Genomic DNA, 22,922 nt, shown 5'->3' with positions numbered 1-22,922 from the left:
GTTTCTGTGGAGGGGAGAGAGATGGAATAGACATTAGGAAGGCTTGCCCATGCAAGTCACCAGCATCCATGGTGATGGAGTGAGCTGTGGGCCTTTCCACATCCTGGCCTCTTTGCTGTCTCTCTGTTTCTTTAAGGATGAAGAAGATTGGAGAGAGACATATAAAAATGCAGTCACTTGCAAGCCGTTCTAATGGATTGACATGGTACTAGTGTTGTCATGGAGATCAAAGAGAGGCCCTTAAGGATATGGGGGTTGAGAGGGATTGAGAGGCCAGAAGGAAGGGTAGCTGCCGGGGAAGGGGTGGAGAGGGATAGGGAGGAGGTCTGCAGAGAACAACAAATGAGAGAAATGAATGTCAGGAAATCAGGACCATTACTAGATCTGGGGTGGCAGGGAGGGAAGGGAAGAATTAAATAGGGTAAACAAGTAACCTTTCACAAGAAGCAAGCATAATGGCAAATGTGACCTCTGCCCCAAAGTATGCAGTTTCTTCAGAGGGATTCTAGAAAAGGAGAAGAGATATTACTCACTTATGAAATCACAGGTGTGGGTGTGTAACACCAGGTTCCAGGTGCAAAGGGGCTCACTTTCAGGGCTCCTGAGCTTGGACATGGAGTTACTTTGCTTGTTCTGTTCCCAGGCACACTAAGTGCTCTTTTAATGTGTTTTAAGAGGAGTGCTTGCCAGGTAGGATTTTGCATAGACCTACAAGTTTCTCTGCAATGGTGTGGTGGTTTGAATAAGAATGGCCTCCGTATGCTCACATGTTTGAATGCTTAGTTATCAGGGAGTTGCACTACTTAGAAGGATTAGGAAGTGTGGCTTTGTTGGAGTGGGTGTGGCCTTTGTTGGAGTGGGTGTGGCTTTGTGGAAGGAAGTGTGCTACTGGGGGTGAGCTTTGAGGTGTCAGTATCCTGTGCCAGGCCCAGTCTCTCTCTCTCTCTCTCTCTCTCTCTCTCTCTCTCTCTTTGTGTGTGTGTGTGTGTCCCTCTCTCTCAGCCTAGGGATCAGAATGTAGTTCTTAGCTACTTCTCCAGCACCATACCTGCTGACTGCCATGTTGCAACCCTGGTGTGGACAGAACAGGAGGAGGACATGTTAGTGACCATGTCTCCAGAAGACCTGGTACTCAGGCTCACAACCAGCTCCTATGAAGCAGCATGCATGCAGAGGGCTTCTTGCTGAAGTGAGTCTGATGAAAGGTGTTGAGGCACTACCCTCCAGAATGACTAGGGTTTGGGGAGTGGAATGGAGGAGAATATTTTTTGTGTAGCAGGTGTTTCTCAGATGGACTGTGTAGGAGAGCTTAGATGATGCTGATGCTGGTAGAGGTGACAGTGGTGATAGTGGTGGCATCAGACATGGCAGGGACCACGGAGGTTTGGGCAGTTGGTTTGCCAACAGTGACCATGATGCTTCAGAGGCAGGGTAGCAATGGCCTTGATCTTCCCTCCTGCCACATGCTCCTCATTTTATAGGACAGTATTAACAGCCTTGTCTACAGGATAGCTAGCAATTCCATGAGGCACCAGTAAAGGAAATACAGGCAATAGCATAGAACTTATCCAAAGCATAGGAGATGGAATGATGTCACAAATGCATCCCCTTAAGCTAACCCATTTCTAACAGAGTAATAGCAAAAAATCCCTGCTCATCAATAGCCAATCAAAATGCAGCTTTAAAAATGAGGCAGTCTACTGCAGGGACTTGAGTCCCACAGATAAGGTTAAAAATCGAAAATCTAGTTTGCAGAGGTGCTAAATAGCATTTGTAGTTGCAAATAAGTTGCAAAGCAATAATATGAATGTGGAAGAACACTTAACTAAAGTCAAACATCAACATAATGGAACACTGTTCTCAGAAACCATGAAGCAAAGAGGAGACTGTGATCTGAATAACATAGCAAATGAGAAAAATCAAACACAGAACTGTAGACTATAAATGGAGGATACAGGGGGGAACAAATGAGAAAAATGAACCAGATTGAAACATGCACAGGCTCACACAGGACTTTCAACTTAGGCTCCTAAAGAAAAATCAAGTAATGATTCTACACCATGTTTTTGCCGAAGCATAAAATAAGAACAGCAAATGCTTTATTCCAGAATAAGGACAGAAATATAGATACTCTAAGATAATATAATTTTTATAAATTTTAATTTTCATGTTTCTTTCACTATTTTATATGTGTATACAATGTATCTTGACGTTATCCACTCACTCTTCTCATTACAATGTATCTTGAGATTAACCACCCCTCATGTCCTTTCTTTACAATGTATCTTGATGATATGCTATTCACCCCTCACTTTTATTCTGGCTCCTCCAGGACCAGCTCATCATATCTACCTCTCTATTTCATGTCTTTCATGTATAACTTTTAACCTCCTGAGTCCAGTTAGTACTGCCAACATGCACAGGGCTATGGGGTCACCCAGTGAGGACATGGAGAACTTACCAATGGCAGCGATCCTAAAGAAAAGTGACTCTACCTTCTGCTACCATCAACTATCAATAGCTTCTCAGAGAAGAGTGGGGCATTGGAAGCCCTTTCCCTGCCTAGGCTGGAATTTTTAACTGGTTTGAAGTTGTGCAGCCATGTTGGTTTTAATTTAAACAAAATCTTGTTTAGTGAACAGAACTGAGGGCTTGTTTATCTTCTGAGGAAACCACATGTGACACTTTCTAACCTGTTTAGGAAACCACATGTGATACTTTCTAACCTGTTTAGGAAATCACTCGTGACTCTTCCTAACCACAAAGAGGATCAGGACAATTGTCCCATCCAGATCACACATTTAATGAACACTTCCAGGCCTAAGGATGTGTCAGCAAAGCTCTTCCAATAGCTGCTTAGGCAGATTCTAAATCAGCTGCTCTAGATAAATTTTCTTTTAGGCATTTGGCTCCACTGTATACCTGGCTGCATAGCCCTCATGCTGCGAAGGACTGGCTTTCTCGTGAAGCCCTGCAGGGATCCATCTGAACAATTAGACAGAATGCTTAATGGATATGAATCTAATTTGTAAAAAATTATCATTTATAGTTGAGTCACTTATCTGATAATTACAAAAAAATCTACATGAAATGAGATAAATCTCTTTGTTGGTAAAATCGGCTTGCATATAATGATTTTTACAGGAAAATTAATTTTATTAGCTAGCTAGAGGTTATACATGCAAGTCAGCAGGTGCAGTGTAGCAATTTTGCTGGGCCTAAACTCTGACCCTAAAACTCTAAAATCTTTGTGTTCTTAAAGATAAAATGAACCCATCTGTGTTACAGCAAAGCAAGTGTGAGCTCCCACACCAGAGTCACACCCTGGCACTGCTCAGTGAAATAGTAAACAACTAACATTGCTGATTTTCACCTCTGGGTCCTCACATGTGTTCAAACAGCCCATCAGGTAAAGACAACAACTGTATCCCACAAAAACCACACAGGAAGAAATTTGCTATAAGAAGGCCCCCATAAATAAGCATGTGCAGCTTTTGTGCATTAATTAAAAGTTTAAAAGACTACAAATAAATGAAGGAAGTACTATTCTCTGTGGCACAGATTGCATCCTGAAGCCAGCCTGGGGCATCTGTTCAGCCGAGAAGGAGAGCATGTCAGGCTACACACAGTATCTGCTGAGCGCATCCAGGCAATGCCCCCTGCTCATCATGTTGTTCTCTTATTATCTGCACCCTTCTCCATGCACTGCTGATTTTCAGAGACTTGTTCTGCCCTGGAACTCCATGCATCTCCTCCCATCATGCCTCACCCCTATGCCTCTGAGCACCCTCTTCCTTCCCTTCCCTGCCAGCTTTTCCCACACACCCCCAACTCTACTTGCTGAGCCCAGGCCATCCTTACAAGCCATGAGCTGTTTTTTCCCAGATCACATCTGCCTGTTGGCTTTAATTTGACAGCCACACACCCAGCCAGTCACCATTCTTCAGAGCCTGTGTGCTTATTACCCTGTCCTTTAGCACTGTTAGTTCTCCAGGGCTTCAGAAAGGTTTACACAACCTGAGAGATCTAGATCCATAGTTTATAATTAATTTATAGAAAGCAAAGTGACAGAAGATAGTAGATGATTGATAGATAGATGATAGATTAGATAGATGATAGATATAGGTGATAGATAGATAGATGATAGATAGAACAGTTAGATATACGTGATAAATGATAGATATAGTAGATAGATAGATAGATAGATAGATAGATAGATAGATAGATAGATAGATAGATAGATAGATGATAGATAGATAGATAGATAGATAGATAGATAGATAGATATGGGTGATGACAGACAGACAGACAGACAGACAGTAAGTAGGTGGATCTCACTATGACTGTCTCATAGTGAGATCCCTGGCCAAGACTCCATATTCTGTTTTCCCATCAGTGAGTCCAGTTAACCATAGCAGACTGACCTAGGGACTTGGAGTACAGATTCTACAGTGTCAGATTTATTCTTCTGCCACTTAAATGTGGCCGACATCCTGCGAATACTGAGGTTCACAGTGGAAGCATTGCAGAGGGTGAGGAGGTCAGGCTGGGGAAGAAACACGCTGAAGTTGCCCTGCCTATGACTTCACTGTGCGTAGTTTCTATTATCCCTGTAAACCACGGCCCGACACTATTAAGTAGAAAGTTACAGAAATAAGCAATCTGTAAGTGTAAACGACCTTGATGACAACGTATTGACCCAATTCTATTATATGTCTATTATTGGTCACAGCTGTTAATTTCCAACAGTGACTATCATGGGCTTACAGGGATCAACATAAAAGAGAAGCAGACCCGTGGTGAGGGCTAGGTGCCGGCCTAGGTGTCAGCCATGGGAGAGTTGTGCAGGAGTTACAGCTTCTGCCCTCGCCCCTATTATTATTATCTGGCTTTATCTTTTTCCTAAGTTGCTTTGCGCGTTATGATCCTCCCACATCCGATTTCCTGAGTGTCTTCTTCTCTCCTGTTTAGGCTCCCAAGAAACACTTACAAAATGGGATCATTCGCGGCTACCAAATAGGCTACCGGGAGTACAGCACGGGGGGTAACTTCCAGTTCAACATCATCAGTATCGACACCACCGGGGACAGCGAAGTGTACACCCTGGACAACCTGAATAAGTTTACGCAGTATGGCCTGGTAGTACAGGCTTGCAACCGGGCCGGCACAGGACCTTCTTCTCAGGAGATCATTACCACCACTCTGGAGGACGGTAGGTCTGGGCACCCGCAGTCTGTGGTAGTCTTGCTCTCTGTGGCCTACAGCCCACCTCCCTGTTGCATGACCCAAATATCTAACCTGCCACATCAAATTATTCCTGCCCTGGATGGATATGCACCCAAAAGCTAAAATGCATTCCTGAATCTTCCACTTTGCTTCTTGAACGCAAGAGTGGGCTTTGACCTTGTAAAACCAACATTGTCCCCATCTAGAGAACAGAAATCCAAGTCTTTCCCTAAAATTAGTACCAAGAACTTTTAGAATTTTTCTGTATATTATTATAAATTTTATTATTACCTCTCCCCGCTGATTGCTTTATGTCCCCAAGCATTCTGTGGCCAGAAAAAAAAAAAAAAAAAAAAAAAAAAAAAAAAAACTCTTTAAGAGATCCCAGGCTCTCTGGAGCAGATCCCATAGTGATGATGCGCCCCCTAGTGACCAGGATGAATTTGTGAGTGCTTCCTTAAGACAGAAAAAGCCCAAAAGTGCTTGATGACAGAGAACCCTCCAGTCCAAAAGGCTCTGTGCTTGGTAGAGTTAAGTCAGAACACTGCCATTTAAATGACTCCTGGTAAAATGTGTCATTTGATCACAGACCAGAAAAGGCTTAAATATCTAGAACCTGCAAGGCCTGAATGTTCCATCTCCACACTCAGCAGGAGTGGTTATCTCTGTATCCATTGGTACTTTGATGACTTAGTTTCAGCTAATAATTGGCCCCTCTCCTCTCTCCAACATTTAACGTTGCCATACAGTCAGTACCTAAAATAGCATATAATCTGGGAATACTGGTGGGCACCATCAATCCTAGCAACTAAGAGACAAAGGCAGGGTCTCTGAATTTGAGACTAGCCTGGTCTACAGAGAAAGTTCCAGGCTAGCCAGGGTTGCATAGTGAGACCCTATCAGTCAGTGAATAAATAGGATATATATATATATATATATATATATATATATATATATATATATTAGCACATATTAATTTCATTGTCTCTCTTGCCTCTAATAAAACAGAATGTTCTTAAAAGGGGGGCTTCAGAGATAAGGTAGGGAAGCCCTGTGGTTATATTTCTTCTCTCCCACATTTTCCAACAGCCTTCTAATCCATAGCCTCAAGAACTTAACTGAGCTGCAATATTCCCATAGGGATTGCACCAATTACTTTTTTTTCTTCTTTCGTGAGACTGAGTACACATTCCACTTAGTGTGCTAGAAGAGTAAGTTAGCTGTGTATCCACTATTGCTTCAACAACACCGCCCACACAGCTGTAACAGGTTGTAATTGTTTCATTTCAGTACCCAGCTACCCTCCCGAAAATGTCCAAGCCATAGCAACCTCACCAGAAAGCATATCAATCTCCTGGTCCACGCTGTCCAAGGAGGCCTTGAATGGGATTCTCCAGGGGTTCAGGGTCATCTACTGGGCCAACCTCATAGATGGAGGTAAGAGGGCACAGTGGGGGTGGTGAGCATGTTCCCATGGAAACACAGCCTGCAGACCCCCTCCTTAGAGTGAAATTAGGTTAAAGAGGGACATCAGGGACATCTTTGAACACTACCTTCTTTCTTCACACACACCTGATGCTTGAGCCTGTGTACGCACATGCCTTTTAATGAACAGCTTGAGGCAGACTAGAGAGTGGTAGTTGGGAATCAGGCATGATTGTATTTTCTAAATTATGAGTGTCTATGTCAAAACTTCAGGCAGCTTCAATAATTAATCTCGATCTAGAACAGTGTTTCTCAACCTGTGGGTCGTGACCCCCTTGGGGGCGGTCATATGTCAGATATCCTGAATATCAGATATTTGCATTATAATTTATAATAGTAGCTAGGAAAATGGCAGCTATAAAGTGGCAACTAAATAATCTTATGATTGGGGTTGCCATAGCATGAGGACCCTGTATTACAGGGTCGCAGCATGAGGGACGTTGAGAACCACTCATCTGGAATGTTCTATATAACATATTCCCTTAAACATTGCCCCTTTATGCCCTGATTGGATCCCAGCAAAGGAACATTACACATCTATAGTAGAAGTGTGTGAGGGCTCCAGAAATAATCCCAGGACACCTTAAAGGGCGTGTCACTGTCCCCATGAGGAACCACTAAATCCAGTCCCAGGTTTAGACGGTGCACATATCTCCCCCAGCTCTCCATTCCTAACATGTTTCTATGCCTTGGCCCCTGTAGCCAACATGCTTCCTTCTTCCTGCCTCCCTTCTTGCATCTCTCCTTCCTTCTTCTTGCTCCTCACTTCCTGTCCCCTTTCTTTCTACCCCTCACTTCCAGCCTCTCTTCTTCCTGTCTATCAATTCGTGTGTCTCTCTTCTGCACCTTACTTCCTGCTTCCCCTTCCTGTCCTTTACTTCCTGTTCCCTCTTTTCCCACCCTTCACTTGCCACTACCTCTCTTCATGCCTCTCATTTCCTGTCCCCTTATATCCTGCCTCCTTTCTTCCTATCTCCCCTCTGCCACAGAGCATCCTTTAGCCTCTGTGCCTGGAAGCAGACTGTAGTTCTTGACTCCCTCTATGTAAGGTAAAGAGCTCAAGTAGAGAAGTCTATAGTACCTCTGCTCAGGACCTGCTCTGGGTCTGTTCTGCTAGCCATGCCCCATCTCACACAGTGAGTTCCTCAAGGCTGCAGATGTCTCCACTCCTGTTACCAAATTAAGGAATGAAGACACAATAGCAAATGCTGCCTTCTGCTGAGTCACAACTACTGTGTGACCCTCTTCTATGCGTGTTCTAAGGGATGTGTTTCCAGAATTGACTGCCAGACCTGGTTCCTTTTAGAGTGGAATTTCATGCTCCCCACACTACCCTGCACTGGGGAAAAGCATAGCGAGACATGCCAGATCCACAGCAGACCCCAATTAACTGAACATCTGCTCTAGACTGAGACTGGGAGATGTGAGAAGGTAGGGCTTGCTCAGGGGGCTCTGGACTAATAAACAGGGGCAGGATGTTAATGCATGTGGACCAAGCCAGCAGGAGCCATCCACAAAAGGGTGGCAGAAGCAAAAGGGTTAACTATAGGAGTCCTCACACAAATGAAAGCTTTAAAAAAAAAGCATAGCGTAGGGTAATAAAATGTATAATGTGATGTCTGTGATCATCTGATTTGACTGTGTAGCATAGGACACTATTCTGTACTCTGTGAGGTGTCTTTATAATCATCGAGCTTTAAAGTTTGAATAGTCACACATCATTAAACATAGTTCTTAAGGATGCTTCTTTCTACTCACAGAACCAGGGCCAAGTCAGTGTGGTTACTGTCTATTACAGATGTTCTCTTCATGGCTTCCAAAAGCTAAAGAAATGATCAGAAATGAAAGCACTGCTCAAGGGCCACCTCTAAGAAATATCATTTCTGGTCAGCACGGCACTCCATATGATCACTGGATATCTTGGCACCTACCCCACAATCTCTTACCCAACCTTCCTGGATCCCACAAACCCTGAGCATGGAGAGAGAAGAGGAAAGCCTGACCCAATCAGACCTAGAGAACATTTCACACATGTGTATCATATATGAACACACTACATACAACACATACACAATGCACGTAAACATTGTATATACTACACACATATACATAACACAAATACACACACCACATGTATATATATATATATACATATATATATATATAAAATGTATGTATATACATATACATTATTACACATATATACACCACATATACTTCCAACATATCATATTCTATACACACATATATATGCTCTATCCACATACACCATATGCAATATATAAAATCATACATTATACCTACACATACGTAACACATATATAATAATATATCCATATATATTACACATATACATACCATACACACTCCCAACATAATATAATATAATATAATATAATATAATATAATATAATATAATATAATATACACACATGTAGGCTACATATGCCACATATCACATACACTATTCAAACCAGACACACCATAATACACATACTAGACAAACCACTAGACACACACCATATAACACATGCACACACCACAAATACCAAATATATCATATATACCATATACACCACATATACCACAAGTACCAAACATACCATATATACCATATACACTACATATAACACAATTTACATTACTAAGCTCTCTCACAAAACACACATCACACATACCATACACACATTACATGCTACAAATGCTAAACACACCTATACACAGTATGAACACTGCAGTTACTATGCAACACAAACATCATAACTCAGCACACATGACATACCCTTTTCACAGCTATTGCATTCACCCTGTAAACAGGTATTACATAGCTATTACATGTGCCCTGAACATATACTCCCCACATATATCACATGTCATAATCTTAAAGTAGGTGGCTCTTAACATCTGACTCTTTGGGTGGGATGCTTTTGGACAACATGCTGCAGAAACTCAAAGCACAAGACCTCTGGACAACACATCCTTCTGGTCCCCTCTCCCTGTGTTTACCAAGTGTCCAGGACCCTGTATCCACAATCTTGTATGGTGGATGTGAAGGCTCTCAGGGATCATGGCCTTGAATTCTGGCAATGTATTGCTTTTCTGTCCCTTAGTTCCCTGCCTGTCAAATGACGACTGTGGAACCATGGACTGTTTAGCTGCCTCAGTTTATCCATCTTGATCCTATGGACAGGGCTTGTGCCTGAGGAGGCTGGCTTGGCATGTCCCCACCTCTGTTGAGACAAGAGATCAGAACCATAGCTCTCAATGCTTTTGGAACATATCAAAGGTATCCTTCACTGTAGTCAGCTACCCAGGTAGTATCTGCTGGGTCCCTGGTTCACACCTCAGCCCTCCCTTAGTAAGAACAGTTACCTGGTGCCAAACACCCTGCTCCCAGCCATCTGGCCCTGGGCAAGTAGATTCCAGGCCTCCTTGTTATGCTCTGCCACGGGCTCTGGGTCATACAATTGTGCAGACACTTGCCTCCCCATTCCGGTTTCTTTCAGTTGCCACGTGCCTTGTGCCTGATGTGAAGGAGGCACTGTGTTCCATCTCTGAATAGCACTCCTGGATCCCACTCAGGAAAGAAAGTCAGGCAAACTTAGCACACACCAAAGTTCTCACACGTCACCTGTCACTTGAATGCTGACACAGAGAAGAGTTCACGCTAGGTGAGGTGAGGAGTGTGCTGAGCTCTCAGATCAGTCCTAGTGCAAATCTCACTACATGTCTGTTCAGTCATATTGAGGCATGCACACACAGTCAAGGATGCCTCAGTGTGGCTGAACAATTACAACTTGAGATAGATCCTGATACACAGATCATCACTGGCCAGACTTCTTGTCCATCCCCGTCACAGACCACCACCAGCCAGACTGCTTGCCAGTCACCCCTCACAGACCACCAGCCACAGATCTCACAGTCACTGCTGTTTTGTTTACTAATATATAGGCCCAGTTGTGGAAGCCAACTGCATTCTGGGACTATTATGGATACCAAGGTGACTATAGTCAATGATGTAGGCTAGAGCTAGAATTGCTCACAGGGTGTATCTTAGCTTAGGTATTTGAGATTAACTTGGGTTCCTAATCTCTGCATATACTACCATAGAATTTTAAAAATATAAATGATGCACCTGGAAGATGGCTCAGTTGTTATAGCATCCACCATACAAGTGTGAGGACCAGAGTTCAGATGCCCATAACCAATGTAATGACAGATGGTATGATGACCCACTTGTAATTTCCATCATAGAAGCAGGAGCAGGGATCTCCAAGGCAGTCTGGCTAGCAAGACCACGGGATATTAGTGAGTTCTGAGTTTGATTGAGCTACCCTACCTCAATGAATATGATGAAGACATGAACAGGGATGATTCCACACATCAAATATACATGGACATGTGTACCTGGTACACATGCATGCCTATACACATGTCAAAATACATGTTAGGATAAAACACTCATGAAAAGCAATTTGGGGAGGACAGGGTTTATTTCAGCATGTAGTTTATAGTCCATCATGAAGAGAAATCAAATAACCTTAAGGTAGGAACACTGTTTACTGACTTGGTCCTCATGGCTTATTCAGCCTGCTTTCTTAGACACCAGGACCTTCTGTCCAAGATGGCACTGCCCACAGTGCAATTGTCCCTCCCACACCACGTCAATCATTAATCAAGAATGAATGAATATACATTCATACACACATATACATATATACATATTACACATAAACACATACACACATATACATATATACACATACACACATAAACACATGCACACATATACACATATACATATATACACATACACATATATACACATACACACATATACACATACACGTATATATACATACACACATAAACACATACATGCATATATGCATATACATATATACACATACATGCATATACGCCTATACATATATACACATACACATCATACACACATACACATCATACACACATATACACATACACATATATACACATACACACATAAACACATACATGCATATATGCATATACATATATACACATACATGCATATACGCCTATACATATATACACATACACATCATACACACATACACATCATACACACATATACACATACACACATATACACATACACATATATACACATATACATATACACACATACACATATATACACATATACACATATACACATACACATATATACACATATACATATATACACATACACATATACATATATACACATATACACATACACATATATACACATATACATATACACACATACACATATATACACATATACACATATACACATACACATATATACACATACACATATACATATATACACATATACACATACACATATATACACATATACATATATACACATACACACATATACACATACACACATACATGCATACACACATACACACATACACATATACACATACACACATACACTCATATACACATATACAAATATGTACATATGTACATATAAGGAATCCTCACCTTGCAGAAGTTTCATGGTGAACAGCTATTAGGTATATAGAGATAGATCACTGGTGAGGTGCCCTGTGGTATTTGCTAGTGTGAGACTTTCCAAGAGTGACACCATGATGCTGAAATTTGATTTACCAAGAATGGATTACTGTTCCCCATGTCAATTTTCTGTTTGATATTTTCAGACATTTTGATGTCTAATGATTTTTGTTTTCAAACGGTCCATGGTGCTGGTGCCCTGTGACACTTCTGCATGGCTCCTCCCTGTACGTTGTGTGACAAGGTAGGACAGCCACAGCAGGAGAGTATGATAGGCTTGGTAATGAGGTCCCATCTTCTGGTTTTTGTCCTCCAGAGCTGGGCGAGATTAAGAACGTCACCACCACACAGCCTTCCTTGGAGTTGGATGGACTAGAGAAATACACCAACTACAGTATCCAGGTGCTGGCCTTCACCCGTGCAGGGGATGGCGTCCGGAGCGAGCAGATCTTTACCCGTACCAAGGAGGACGGTGAGACATAGGGTGGGCGCAGAGTGGGGAATTCAGATCCAAAATGTCCTGGGACACACAAGGCTCATGCCTGGTCTGAAACCACACTGGGAAGGCAGGTTGGAAGGCCCACCTTTGACACTTGACCTTTGACCATCAATCTACTCTTGACCATGTTCATTCCAGTCTTCCCTGCCCTTCCACATAGCCCAGCATGAGTCAGGCCTTCCACCCCCAGCTAGCTACCTGGCTTGATGTAGCTATCCACTAGCCCTAGCTCCTATAAATTTTTTCCTCCTCTTCCCTCTCCTTCCCCCTCCCCTCACATCTCCTCCTCTTCCTCCCCATTGCTCCTCCCTTTCTTTCTCTCTTCCCTCCTCTCTATCTCTCCCTCTTTCTTCTCCTCTTCTTCTCTAGCTCTTTCTTTTTTCATTGTTTGTTTGTTTGTTTCAACAAAACCCACCCTTTACCCCAAGGCCTTCATGCTTGCTGCACGGTTTTGTGCTCTATTCAGATAACTTAAATTACTGCCAGGGTCAGCTCTTTGCTTCAGAATTGTGCACTGGCCTCTAAGCCTTACTCCACATGAGTTGGATCACTTCAGAAAGGCTTGAATTCAAAGCTTCATGACTTTTTTTTTTATGAATTCTTACAAGGACTCATGCTGACTAAGTAGGTTTTTAACTCCCATCTGGCTCCAGACCAGCACTTGGCACTCCATACAAGCCGGACTGCAGGCTTTATTATTTTAACAACACCCCATCCAAAAGCCGGACTGCAGGCTTTATTATTTTAACAACACCCCATCCTCCGCTCCCATTTCCTTATCTGGGCTGTTTGAGGAGCAGTGTAGGCTTTAGAGCACAGCAGAGCAGTGGAGAGGAAAACGGTTACTCTGTGAAGAAAGAAGTAGCCAGTATCAAACAGGTGCCCAGGAAGCCTTGCAGAAGCACCCAGACACAGGCTGACCCAGGACACCGCAGCACCTAAGCACTGTGCAGACTTGATCTGAACTTATTCATCTTCCTCCCCAGGCATGGGGCAGGTTAGGAAGGAGAGCCAGGGCTTCCTGTAGCCCATTATGTCACCAGCTGGTAGTGGCAAGTTTGGTGTCTGCTCTCTCAGCTGCATGGACTCCAGGCATACTGTTTTTACATTCCAGGCCACATGCAACCTAGAAGTGAAGCATGGGACTTAGGTTAGATACAAGGATGGAACCTGTTCGTCTCCATCCTATCCCCTGTCTATACCACTTTGATCAACAGACATCCAGAGGGTTCCAATCCTTCACTCTGCTCTCCCCTCAGGGAGCCAGGCCCAGCGGTCTCTTCTAAAAATCCCATCTACACACCCCCTGTGGTACTGTACCAACTCTCCAGGCCTCCTTACAGTGAGTTGTGTGCACAGTGGTTAGCCCTCACTTGCTTTAGTTTTTTTCTAGAACACACAAGCCATTCTTCCCCAAGGATGCACAGCTGTTGGCCAGTTCTACTCAAAGACATTGGCTCATCTCAGGAAATATAACGTCAAAATGCAGTGTCCTGAGGAAGTTGCTCAAGTCTTGAGGCACCCACAAAGTTGTCCTGAATGACAAGAGCTGCCATTTAATTGTAAGGCATGGTAGAGAGGTGTGTGGATGCTGGTTCTGCACCTTGCTACCCACAGGACCCTGAGCACCTTACATTCTCAGAACAACAGGGAATCCAGTTGCTACAGCCCTCAGGCTGTACTGACCAATGTGTGGAAACAGAAGTGAGGTAACCATATCTCATACTGACGTGCAGAAGGCTGCTGCCCCTTACCACACATTCATTCTTTGCTCTCTCCTCCCTCAGGGCAGGGGGAAATATTTTTTTTCAGTCACTAACTGATGATACAGATATCTCTAGAATTATTATTTAAGAAGATTGACCTGCAGCATAAGATTTGACATCAGCATTTTTAAGGAAAATATATGGAAATCCAATAAAGAGGAAAGGTCCCACAGCTTCCGTCAACTGGAAAATTGGAATCCATTTTTAATTAGTCATCCAGTTTTAGAAACTGTAGTTTTGACCCTGAGGCCTAAGGTCTAACCCGCCTGTCCACTGGTCTCTACATTTATATCTGGTAGAAGTAATATATGGGAAAATGATTGGCTATGGACAACCCCACCAGACCCTGCGGAGGAGGGTAGAAAAGTCCACTCATCCTGGTGCTGTGGGACAAAGGGAACCCAGAATTGGATGCCAGTATTTATTTAAAATAAGTTGCCATTTCAAAGTGAAATGGAGCAAAGACTGGATAAAGAGAAGGAAACACAAAAGATTTAGTAATTTAGAAATGACAGTTACGGGGGGGGGAGAGATTGGGGGGGGAAGAAATGACAGTGACCTGGTTTGCTTTCTGTTAATGATAACACTATCACCAGAAGAGGCTGGGGGGAGGATAGGGTTTATTTCAGCTTCCACAACAGTCCATCATTGAGGGAAGTCAGGGCAGGAACCTGGAGGCAGGATCTGAAGCAGAGGCCACAGGGAATACTACTTACCTGCCTGTTCCTCATGGCTTACCTTCTTCTATAGCACAGACCCACTGCCCAGGGGTGGCCCTGTTCACAGTGGGCTGGACTGTCCTGTATAGATCACTGATCAAGAAAACGTCCCCACCATCTTCCCCACAGGCCAACCTGATGGAGGCATTTTTTTAGTTGAAGTTACCTCTTCCCACATGGCCCTGATTTGTGTCAAGTAGGAAAACAAACAAACAAACAACAACAACAAAAAAACCTATTCAGCGCAGTAGGGTGCTTACCAACCACCATTAGAAACCTAGTATCTCATATAAACGGATGTTTACACAGGGTGCTTGTTTAAAGAACAACTCTCTTGTCTAGTTTCTCAGTCTCTAAAGATTCTTTGGCTCATAGACATGTTCTCCGGCCTGTGGTAGATTTGTGCCCTTTCCGATGGTCCAATCAGAGAGCCTCAAATCCATAGATTGTAGTTCTGTGTCAGTGGTCGTCACCTTGGGGATGAGAATTGTTGAATCGGTGACTTGCTATGTGGCTTCATTCTTTTGAGCACAAAGAATACCGAACTCTAAAACATCTGTGGAGTCTCAATATCATTCTTATTTGCCCAGACTACAACTCAAGCATAGACACGCCAGGAGAGAACACAGACAGAGCATGATGTATTAATTTTCAGTTGCGATTTTCATTCCGAGGCATGTCCATCCCTCTATGAAAAAGTAAACACACTAAATGTATACATAGAGCCAGCTCTGTTTAAATTTAAATATTTACTGAGCATATCATTAATGCTCGTGTGTCTGGGGCCCACGGTAGACGGGATGTGTGATCTCTGTGTCCACCCCACATGGCATGGGAAGTGTTTCTCTGGTGAGATAGATGAAGGTTAAAAAAAAAATGAACATGAGAATCCAGATAACCCCATGACCACCTATCCCCTGAGCTTTGCGTAGCCCAAAAAGCATGGAGAGCTTTTCCATTGCCATGATAAAAACCTGACAAAGGCAACTTAAGAAAGAAAGGGTTCATTTTGGCCTCAGAAAAAAAATGGAGTCTGACATGATATGGAGGAAAGCAAAGCAGCAATCAGGGAATCCACAGTGCAGGAGCAGGAAGCTGGCTGGTCATACTCTAAGAAGCAGAGAGGAAGATGAGAGGGTGGGTGACTGTAAACTCTCAAAGTGATGTGCTTCCTCCAGCAGCCTTCCCACCTAACTTTCCAAAACCCTCATTTCTCTAAACAGAGACACCAACTGAGAACCAAGGTGTTCAAACAGTAAGCTTTAGGGGACACTTCTCATTCAAGCCATCATGGAGAGTCTGCTGATGTGTGACTGTATAGACTTAAAGATCGAATGGGTGCGAGATAGAGTGTGTGGGGTGTGTGTGTGTTTGTGTGTGTGTGTGTGTGTGTGTGTGTTTGCACAACTGACAACCATGTTGCTCTTCAGTAGGAACTGGAGGCTTTGTGCCCTGTGAGTATATCAGTCCTGTCTAGAATTTTAGGACCTCAGAATATAGGGATGTGCCTGTGCAGCTGGTGTGAGCCAATAAACAACAGCATTGTGATCCTGTCATGCTCTTCAGCCCTCACTCCACCCACCCTCACCCTTACCCCACCTTCAGCCTCATCTTCATCCCCAACCCTCACCCCTACCCTCATCCCCAACTCTCATCCCACCCCCACCCTCATCCCCAACCCTCATCCCTGACCTTACCCTCACCCCTACCCTCATCACCAATCCTCACCCCTACCCTCATCCCAACCTCACCCTCATCCCCAACCCTCATCCCTGACCTTACCCTCACCCCTACCCTCATCCCAACCTCACCCTCATCCCCAACCCTCATCCCTGACCTTACCCTCATCCCCAACCCTCATCCCTGACCTTACCCTCACCCCTACCCTCATCCCACCCCCTCATCCCCGACCCTCATCCCTGACCTTACCCTCACCCCTACCCTCACCCCTACCCTCATCCCAACCTCACCCTCATCCCCAACCCTCATCCCTGACCTTACCCTCACCCCTACCCTCATCCCACCCCCACCCTCATCCCCAACCCTCATCCCTGACCTTACCCTCACCCCTACCCTCATCCCCACAGCCCCTCACAGCATGACAGTTCACTTGAGGACAGGAAGATTCTGACACTTCAAAGGACTCTGACATCCACTGTCTCTAACCCTTCGTCTCTCTTACTAAGGGGCCTGTCCCATCTGCCAGGTCTTATGTTCTTTTCTCGCTGTCTTTCCCAGTTTCCCTCAGGCCTTGGAGGAAGTGATATAGATTTCCTAGTTGTGACTGGGCACTCTACAAACGGTGCCTTGGTTGCCTTTTTTAAAGATCCTATCTCCAAATAAAGTGTTAGGGCTCAGTGTATTGATATGGTTCAGTTATGAGGACACACTGGGACCCTGGACACTGGTGCTAGACCACTAGAACAGTCTCTGGGGGGAGAGAGTGTCACCTGGGGAGCCATGGGAGGCTACATTCCACCCTGTGACTAACCCTGGATTTTCCAGTTCCAGGTCCTCCTGCCGGTGTCAAGGCAGCGGCAGCCTCGGCCTCCATGGTATTCGTGTCCTGGCTGCCCCCACTGAAGCTGAACGGCATCATTCGGAAGTACACAGTGTTCTGCTCCCATCCCTACCCTACCGTAAGTGGCGAATAACTAATAGCTTTCCCAGCATCTCCCAGGACCTCACTGAGGATGCTCTTCCCTCGCCTCCCTCCCACTCGGCCTTCTTGGTGTTTTTTCTTGTCATGTTGTCTCCACACACAGTGCAAAGTCCTCATTTGCACCTCCCTCCAGAAGACTCCTGCTTTATTACGTGGGGCGCGGGTGCTCGCCTAGAGTCCTTGTTTATCTGGCAGCTTCCCAGGCACTGCCAGCGGCTTAATCAAACTCCGAGTGCACAGGCCGTAATTGTGCCTTAATTGATAGTCAGTGGACAGCACCTATTGATTGCACTGCTAGGCTCCGCATTAAATGTCCTCCTTTCCTCCCTCCTTCTCCCCCGCATGCCCCAGCCCACCCTCCTTCTCTGCCCTAACCCACACTGAGAAAGCACTATGGGGCTACCCCTGCTGCGCAAGGCAGTGGGGATCTGTGCCCTCTACAATAGCGGACACAGCCTAGTAAAGGTGCCGAGGTCAGAATACACACCATTTAAAACTGGGCTGTTTATTATCACTACTGTTTATGATGCTGGATAATAACTATCAACTTAAACTTTCCATGGGCAGATACCAAGGCGTATCAGAAAAAGAGGGAATTTTGGAGAAAGGAAAATATAAAAAGAACGATTTTGATTTACAATGTTTTCACAGAGATTTTTAAGGCACTGTCAAAACGAAGGAATCGTGCCTAATCCATCTTTGTATCTATCTCCTGTTCCTGGCATAAAACTTAAAAACATGTAGAAGGCTATGGAAGTGGTTCAGCTGTGTTTTGTGCAACCGGGTTGGGGAGGGCTGAGATTTGGTCCCCAACACACACACACACAAATAATCCCAGCTCTGGAGAGGCAGAAATAGCTATCTCTTTGAAACTTAGTGGGCATCCAGTCTGGCTGAGTATATGTGTTACTGTGTAGGGTTTCTATTGATATGTACTGTGAGCAAAAGCAACTTGGGGAGGGAAAATGGCTTCAACCTGTGCATCAGGCCTTGTGTGTGCTGCCGCTATCTCTGAGTTCATGTGTGCATCAGACTTTTGTGTCTGGGAGACTGTTTTCTTAGAGTTGTCTTCCCCTCTGGCTCTTACAGTCATTCCTCTTCCTGTCCCACAAAGATCTCTGAGCCCTGAAGGAAGGAATTTGATAAAGACAGTCCACTTAGGGCGGAGGGCTCTAAAGTGGAGCACTCTCTGTCACGCTGTCCAGTTGTGAATCTCTGTGTTGATTATTATTTAGCTGGGTAATGTTCGACTTGCAGAAGTCTCAGGTTCGAATATTAGCATCCACATAGCAGCCCACAAACACCCCGTGACTCAAGTTCCAGAGGATCTGCTGTCCTCTTCTGGCCTCCAAGGGCACCAAGTAGGCAGGCGATGCACAGGCATGCATGCATGCAAAGCGCATCATCAGGATGTTCAACCTGAGGGAGGTTGAACATTGCAGTGACCTGTGGGTATAAAATATGTCATCAGGAGTGGCTTCATTGCTGTGTTGATTTTGCAGAAATGTAGTTGGTTTTTCCAGGACCCATGACATATCTAATCTCATGTTATCGACCTCATTAACAGGATCAGGTATGGGTTCCATCTCAATGGGTGGTTTGTTAATTCGGTGACATTTGTTCCACTGTTAGTTACCTCAGTGGGCATATCTCGCAGGCAGGTTGCTATTGTAGCTCACAGAGTATATAACCAGGTGAGAGTTATGTTTCTTTTCTCCTCCAGGAGTGTTCATTTTCTTTTTGAGACAGGAACATTTCTGCTATGTGTAATAATGGACAGCAGAGGGCAGCACAAGTTCTGGTCATTTTTCTTGTGCCTCAGTCTGGTGTTTTCATGCCCCCACCCCTTGAAATGATTTCATAGTTGAATGTAGAACATGGGAAGATAAATCAGGACATGGTGTGCCCTCTAATTTGATCTTCTCTTTTGAGTCCCTTGGCGTAGCTCCTCGGCAATGTGTCCCCCGCCCCCCAAGATCCCTAGCACAGCTGTTTCTCACAAAGACCTCCTTAAAAAGAGGTGTTTGTTCTCCAGTACACATAACACCTATTTAAGAATAGGCAGCTATATCACTTTATTCTCCCAGTTCAGATCTGCGAAAGACAACATCACTAGAGACCTTGGATGTAGCCAGACATGTCGCATTAACTGTAAATTAGCCAGGTTTGTTCTCCGGCTGTTTAAAAGCAGACCTAATAAAACATTCATCCACCTCAAAAAGCCCAGGAAATGCACTGAGACACTAGCTGTCCAACCAGAGAGAATGACAACACAGCCCCCAAGTTCTGTAATCGGAACCTCAGGATACCAGCTATACAACAACAACAACAACAAACAAACAAACAAACAACAATAACAATAACTCAACACTATTATGAACAATAAAAACCCAGAGAATTGTGATAACTTTTAAAAGTCTTATATTAGGGGCTAGAGTGGTGGCTCCCTGGTTAAGAGCATATGCTTCTCCTGCAGAGGCCTCAGGTTCGACTCTTAGCATACAAGTAACAGCCCACAAACACCTGTGACTCAAATTTCAGAGGATCTGATGTCTTCTTCTGGCCGCCAAAGGCACCAAGTAGGCAGGAGGTCCTATCACCTGAAGCTAAGTCCACATTTTTATATCTAACCCTGACAACCGTCTAAAGAATTATTGTATTAATTATTATATTAATTCCCTGAGAATTGTGCATAATGTATTTTGATCATAGTTGCTCCCCAACCCAACTCCTTCCAGATCTATTCACTTCCTCCCTGCCCACTCAACTTCCTGACCTCTTTTTTAAAAATCCATTGAGTCCAATTTGTGCTCCAGATACTCCCGGGTGTGGGCCCAGCCCCTAGGGTGTGATCTACTTACCAGGGGCCACACCTTTAACAAAAATTGTCTCTCCTTTTCCCAGCAGCTACTACCTATTGTCACTAGCTCCTCAGATGCAGATGGGACTTTGTGCTAGGATTTTGTCTGGCTTAGGTTACATGCTGTCCCAAATGCTGCAAATTCGTATGGACAAATGTCAGGTCATGTCAAGAAAACATGGTTTCATTACAATTATCTACTACCTCCGCCTGTTAAAGTCTTTCTGCTTTCCTTTCCATAATGATCCAGCCTTGGGAAGACTGAGTGTAGCATATATATCCCATTGATGGCTGGGCATTTTGCAGTATCTCATTCTCTACACAACATCCAGTTTGTGGGTCTCTGTGTTAATCAACATTTACTGCAAGAAGACATTCCTCTGAGGAAGGTTGAAAGATTCACCAATCTACAAGTACCACAATAAATTATTAGGAATCAGTATAATACTATGCTTATTTATCAGAACAACAGCAGTAGGTAGGTACTCCCCTAGGGCATATAACATATCTAGCCACAGGATTTTGGCACCTCCAGCTGTGAGTTCCATCTTGTATAGCACTGGTTTCCTAAATACTAACATCCTGAGCAAGAGGCCACCTGTATGCCACTTCCAATATGGCAGACCCAGCTCAACCTCATTGCCCCACCATTCCTGTTTCCTGGGGTTGTTAATATTCTAACCACGTTCTTATCTTCCAACTAGAATCCAGACTTAGGTTTGATTACTTCTCTACCGCTCCTTATCAGATTGGCCGATTACCAAATCATTGATTCCTCTGTTTAACAAATGCAGGAAGGAATAGAACACCACCCTACACCATGCACTGAGCCAGGCTCTGGACTCATGCCTCAGCAGAAGCTGAAGTATTCTGCGTGCAGCCAGGCTGTGCATTAGCAGCTGTGCCAGCAAATGGCTTTCCTCTCTCTCATGCTCAGGGACACTGTGAGTTGGTATCAACTTAGCTCTATGCTCCATTCACTCGAGAAAATACCCAGGCAGGACTTATAACAGAAGAAACAAATTACAGAAAGATTGATGAGGGGGATTAAATGGTTCTCCCGAAATCACTGGCCAGATATCACTTAGAGTCTTACCCACTGGGAAAGGCCTTATCTGATGTACCTTCAGAGCATGTTCACAGAACTCCCAAGGAAGGCAGAAGGTGCCAGGGCAGGGATCTGTTCTGTGATGTGTAGCCAAGGACGATCCAGCACCATTTACAGCACACTGCAGTGTGCAGGAGCACAGGTGAAGGCTGTCTCCTCAAACACACGCCAGAGCCAGATTCTTGGGAAATAAAAGACACTGTTTCCTGGAAAATCAGGAACAAGAACAGATGTGGATCTGGGGAAAACCTAAGTTGGTAAAGCAATTGGGGGTCTGAGGTTTGATCCCCAATACTCACATAAAAAGCCAGGTGATGGTATGTATCTGTAATCACAGAATTGGTGGTTACAGAGAGATAAAGACAGGAAGATCCCAGGGGCTGACCAGTCTAGTGTAAAGGCTGAGTATTAAGTCCTCATAACAGGCTGTTTCACAGAAATAAAAGATTTCCCAAGGACTGCCACCAAAAGTTGTCCTCTGGCCTATACAAACACATGTTCCATTCATATACATTCATGTGTGTATACCCGGACTTTACACACACACACACACACACACACACCCATACACACACGCATATGCACATACTCACACATACACACACACATATGCAGACATGCACACACAAAGGGATTCTAGGCAGAGAATGTAAATCTACTAAGCACCATGGCACCCTGGAAGTTCTCTCTCTGCAGAATCTTTGTAAATGATGGCCCTGGCCCCTACCTTCAGTGACATACATTTTAATAAATAATATTTATACCAGTTACTTCTAATGAGTACCTTGTGTGAGAGCTACCCACCCTACTGCCACCCTCACTTAACTGAGTCTGAAATAGAGACAGCACAGCTGGCAATCATTGTCTAGCTTCACCCTGAAGCCTCTGGTCTTTCCTGAGAAGTCAGCCTCACAAGCTTCAGTGTTCCTCTAGCAATGGTGTCCAACCCACAGTGCTGCAGTATTGACCTTGTGCTTTAGTGCATGTGACAATCTGAATGAGAATGGTCCTGTAGACTCATGTTATTTTAATGCTCAG

General features: G+C 44.1%; 1 protein-coding gene across 2 annotated transcripts in view; it reads left to right on the top strand.

Annotated features, from left to right (window-relative positions):
• Dscam (DS cell adhesion molecule) overlaps window positions 1-22,922 on the top strand; it is a 580,573-nt gene that overhangs the window by 481,192 nt on the left and 76,459 nt on the right. For both annotated transcript variants that reach the window (XM_085832094.1, XM_021184771.3), the window contains exons 17-20: window positions 4,972-5,212; window positions 6,517-6,663; window positions 12,587-12,742; window positions 17,760-17,893. In XM_085832094.1, coding sequence (XP_085688220.1) covers window positions 4,972-5,212; window positions 6,517-6,663; window positions 12,587-12,742; window positions 17,760-17,893 — 678 coding nt within the window. The remainder of the gene's footprint in view (window positions 1-4,971; window positions 5,213-6,516; window positions 6,664-12,586; window positions 12,743-17,759; window positions 17,894-22,922) is intronic.

The sequence above is a fragment of the Mus caroli genome, unplaced genomic scaffold (genome assembly GCF_978045245.1).
Source record: "Mus caroli unplaced genomic scaffold, Mus_caroli_1 scaffold_17, whole genome shotgun sequence".
Classification (NCBI taxonomy): domain Eukaryota; kingdom Metazoa; phylum Chordata; class Mammalia; order Rodentia; family Muridae; genus Mus; species Mus caroli.
Note: the sequence above shows the minus strand (reverse complement) of the source record. Positions and strands in the feature narration are given on the sequence as shown.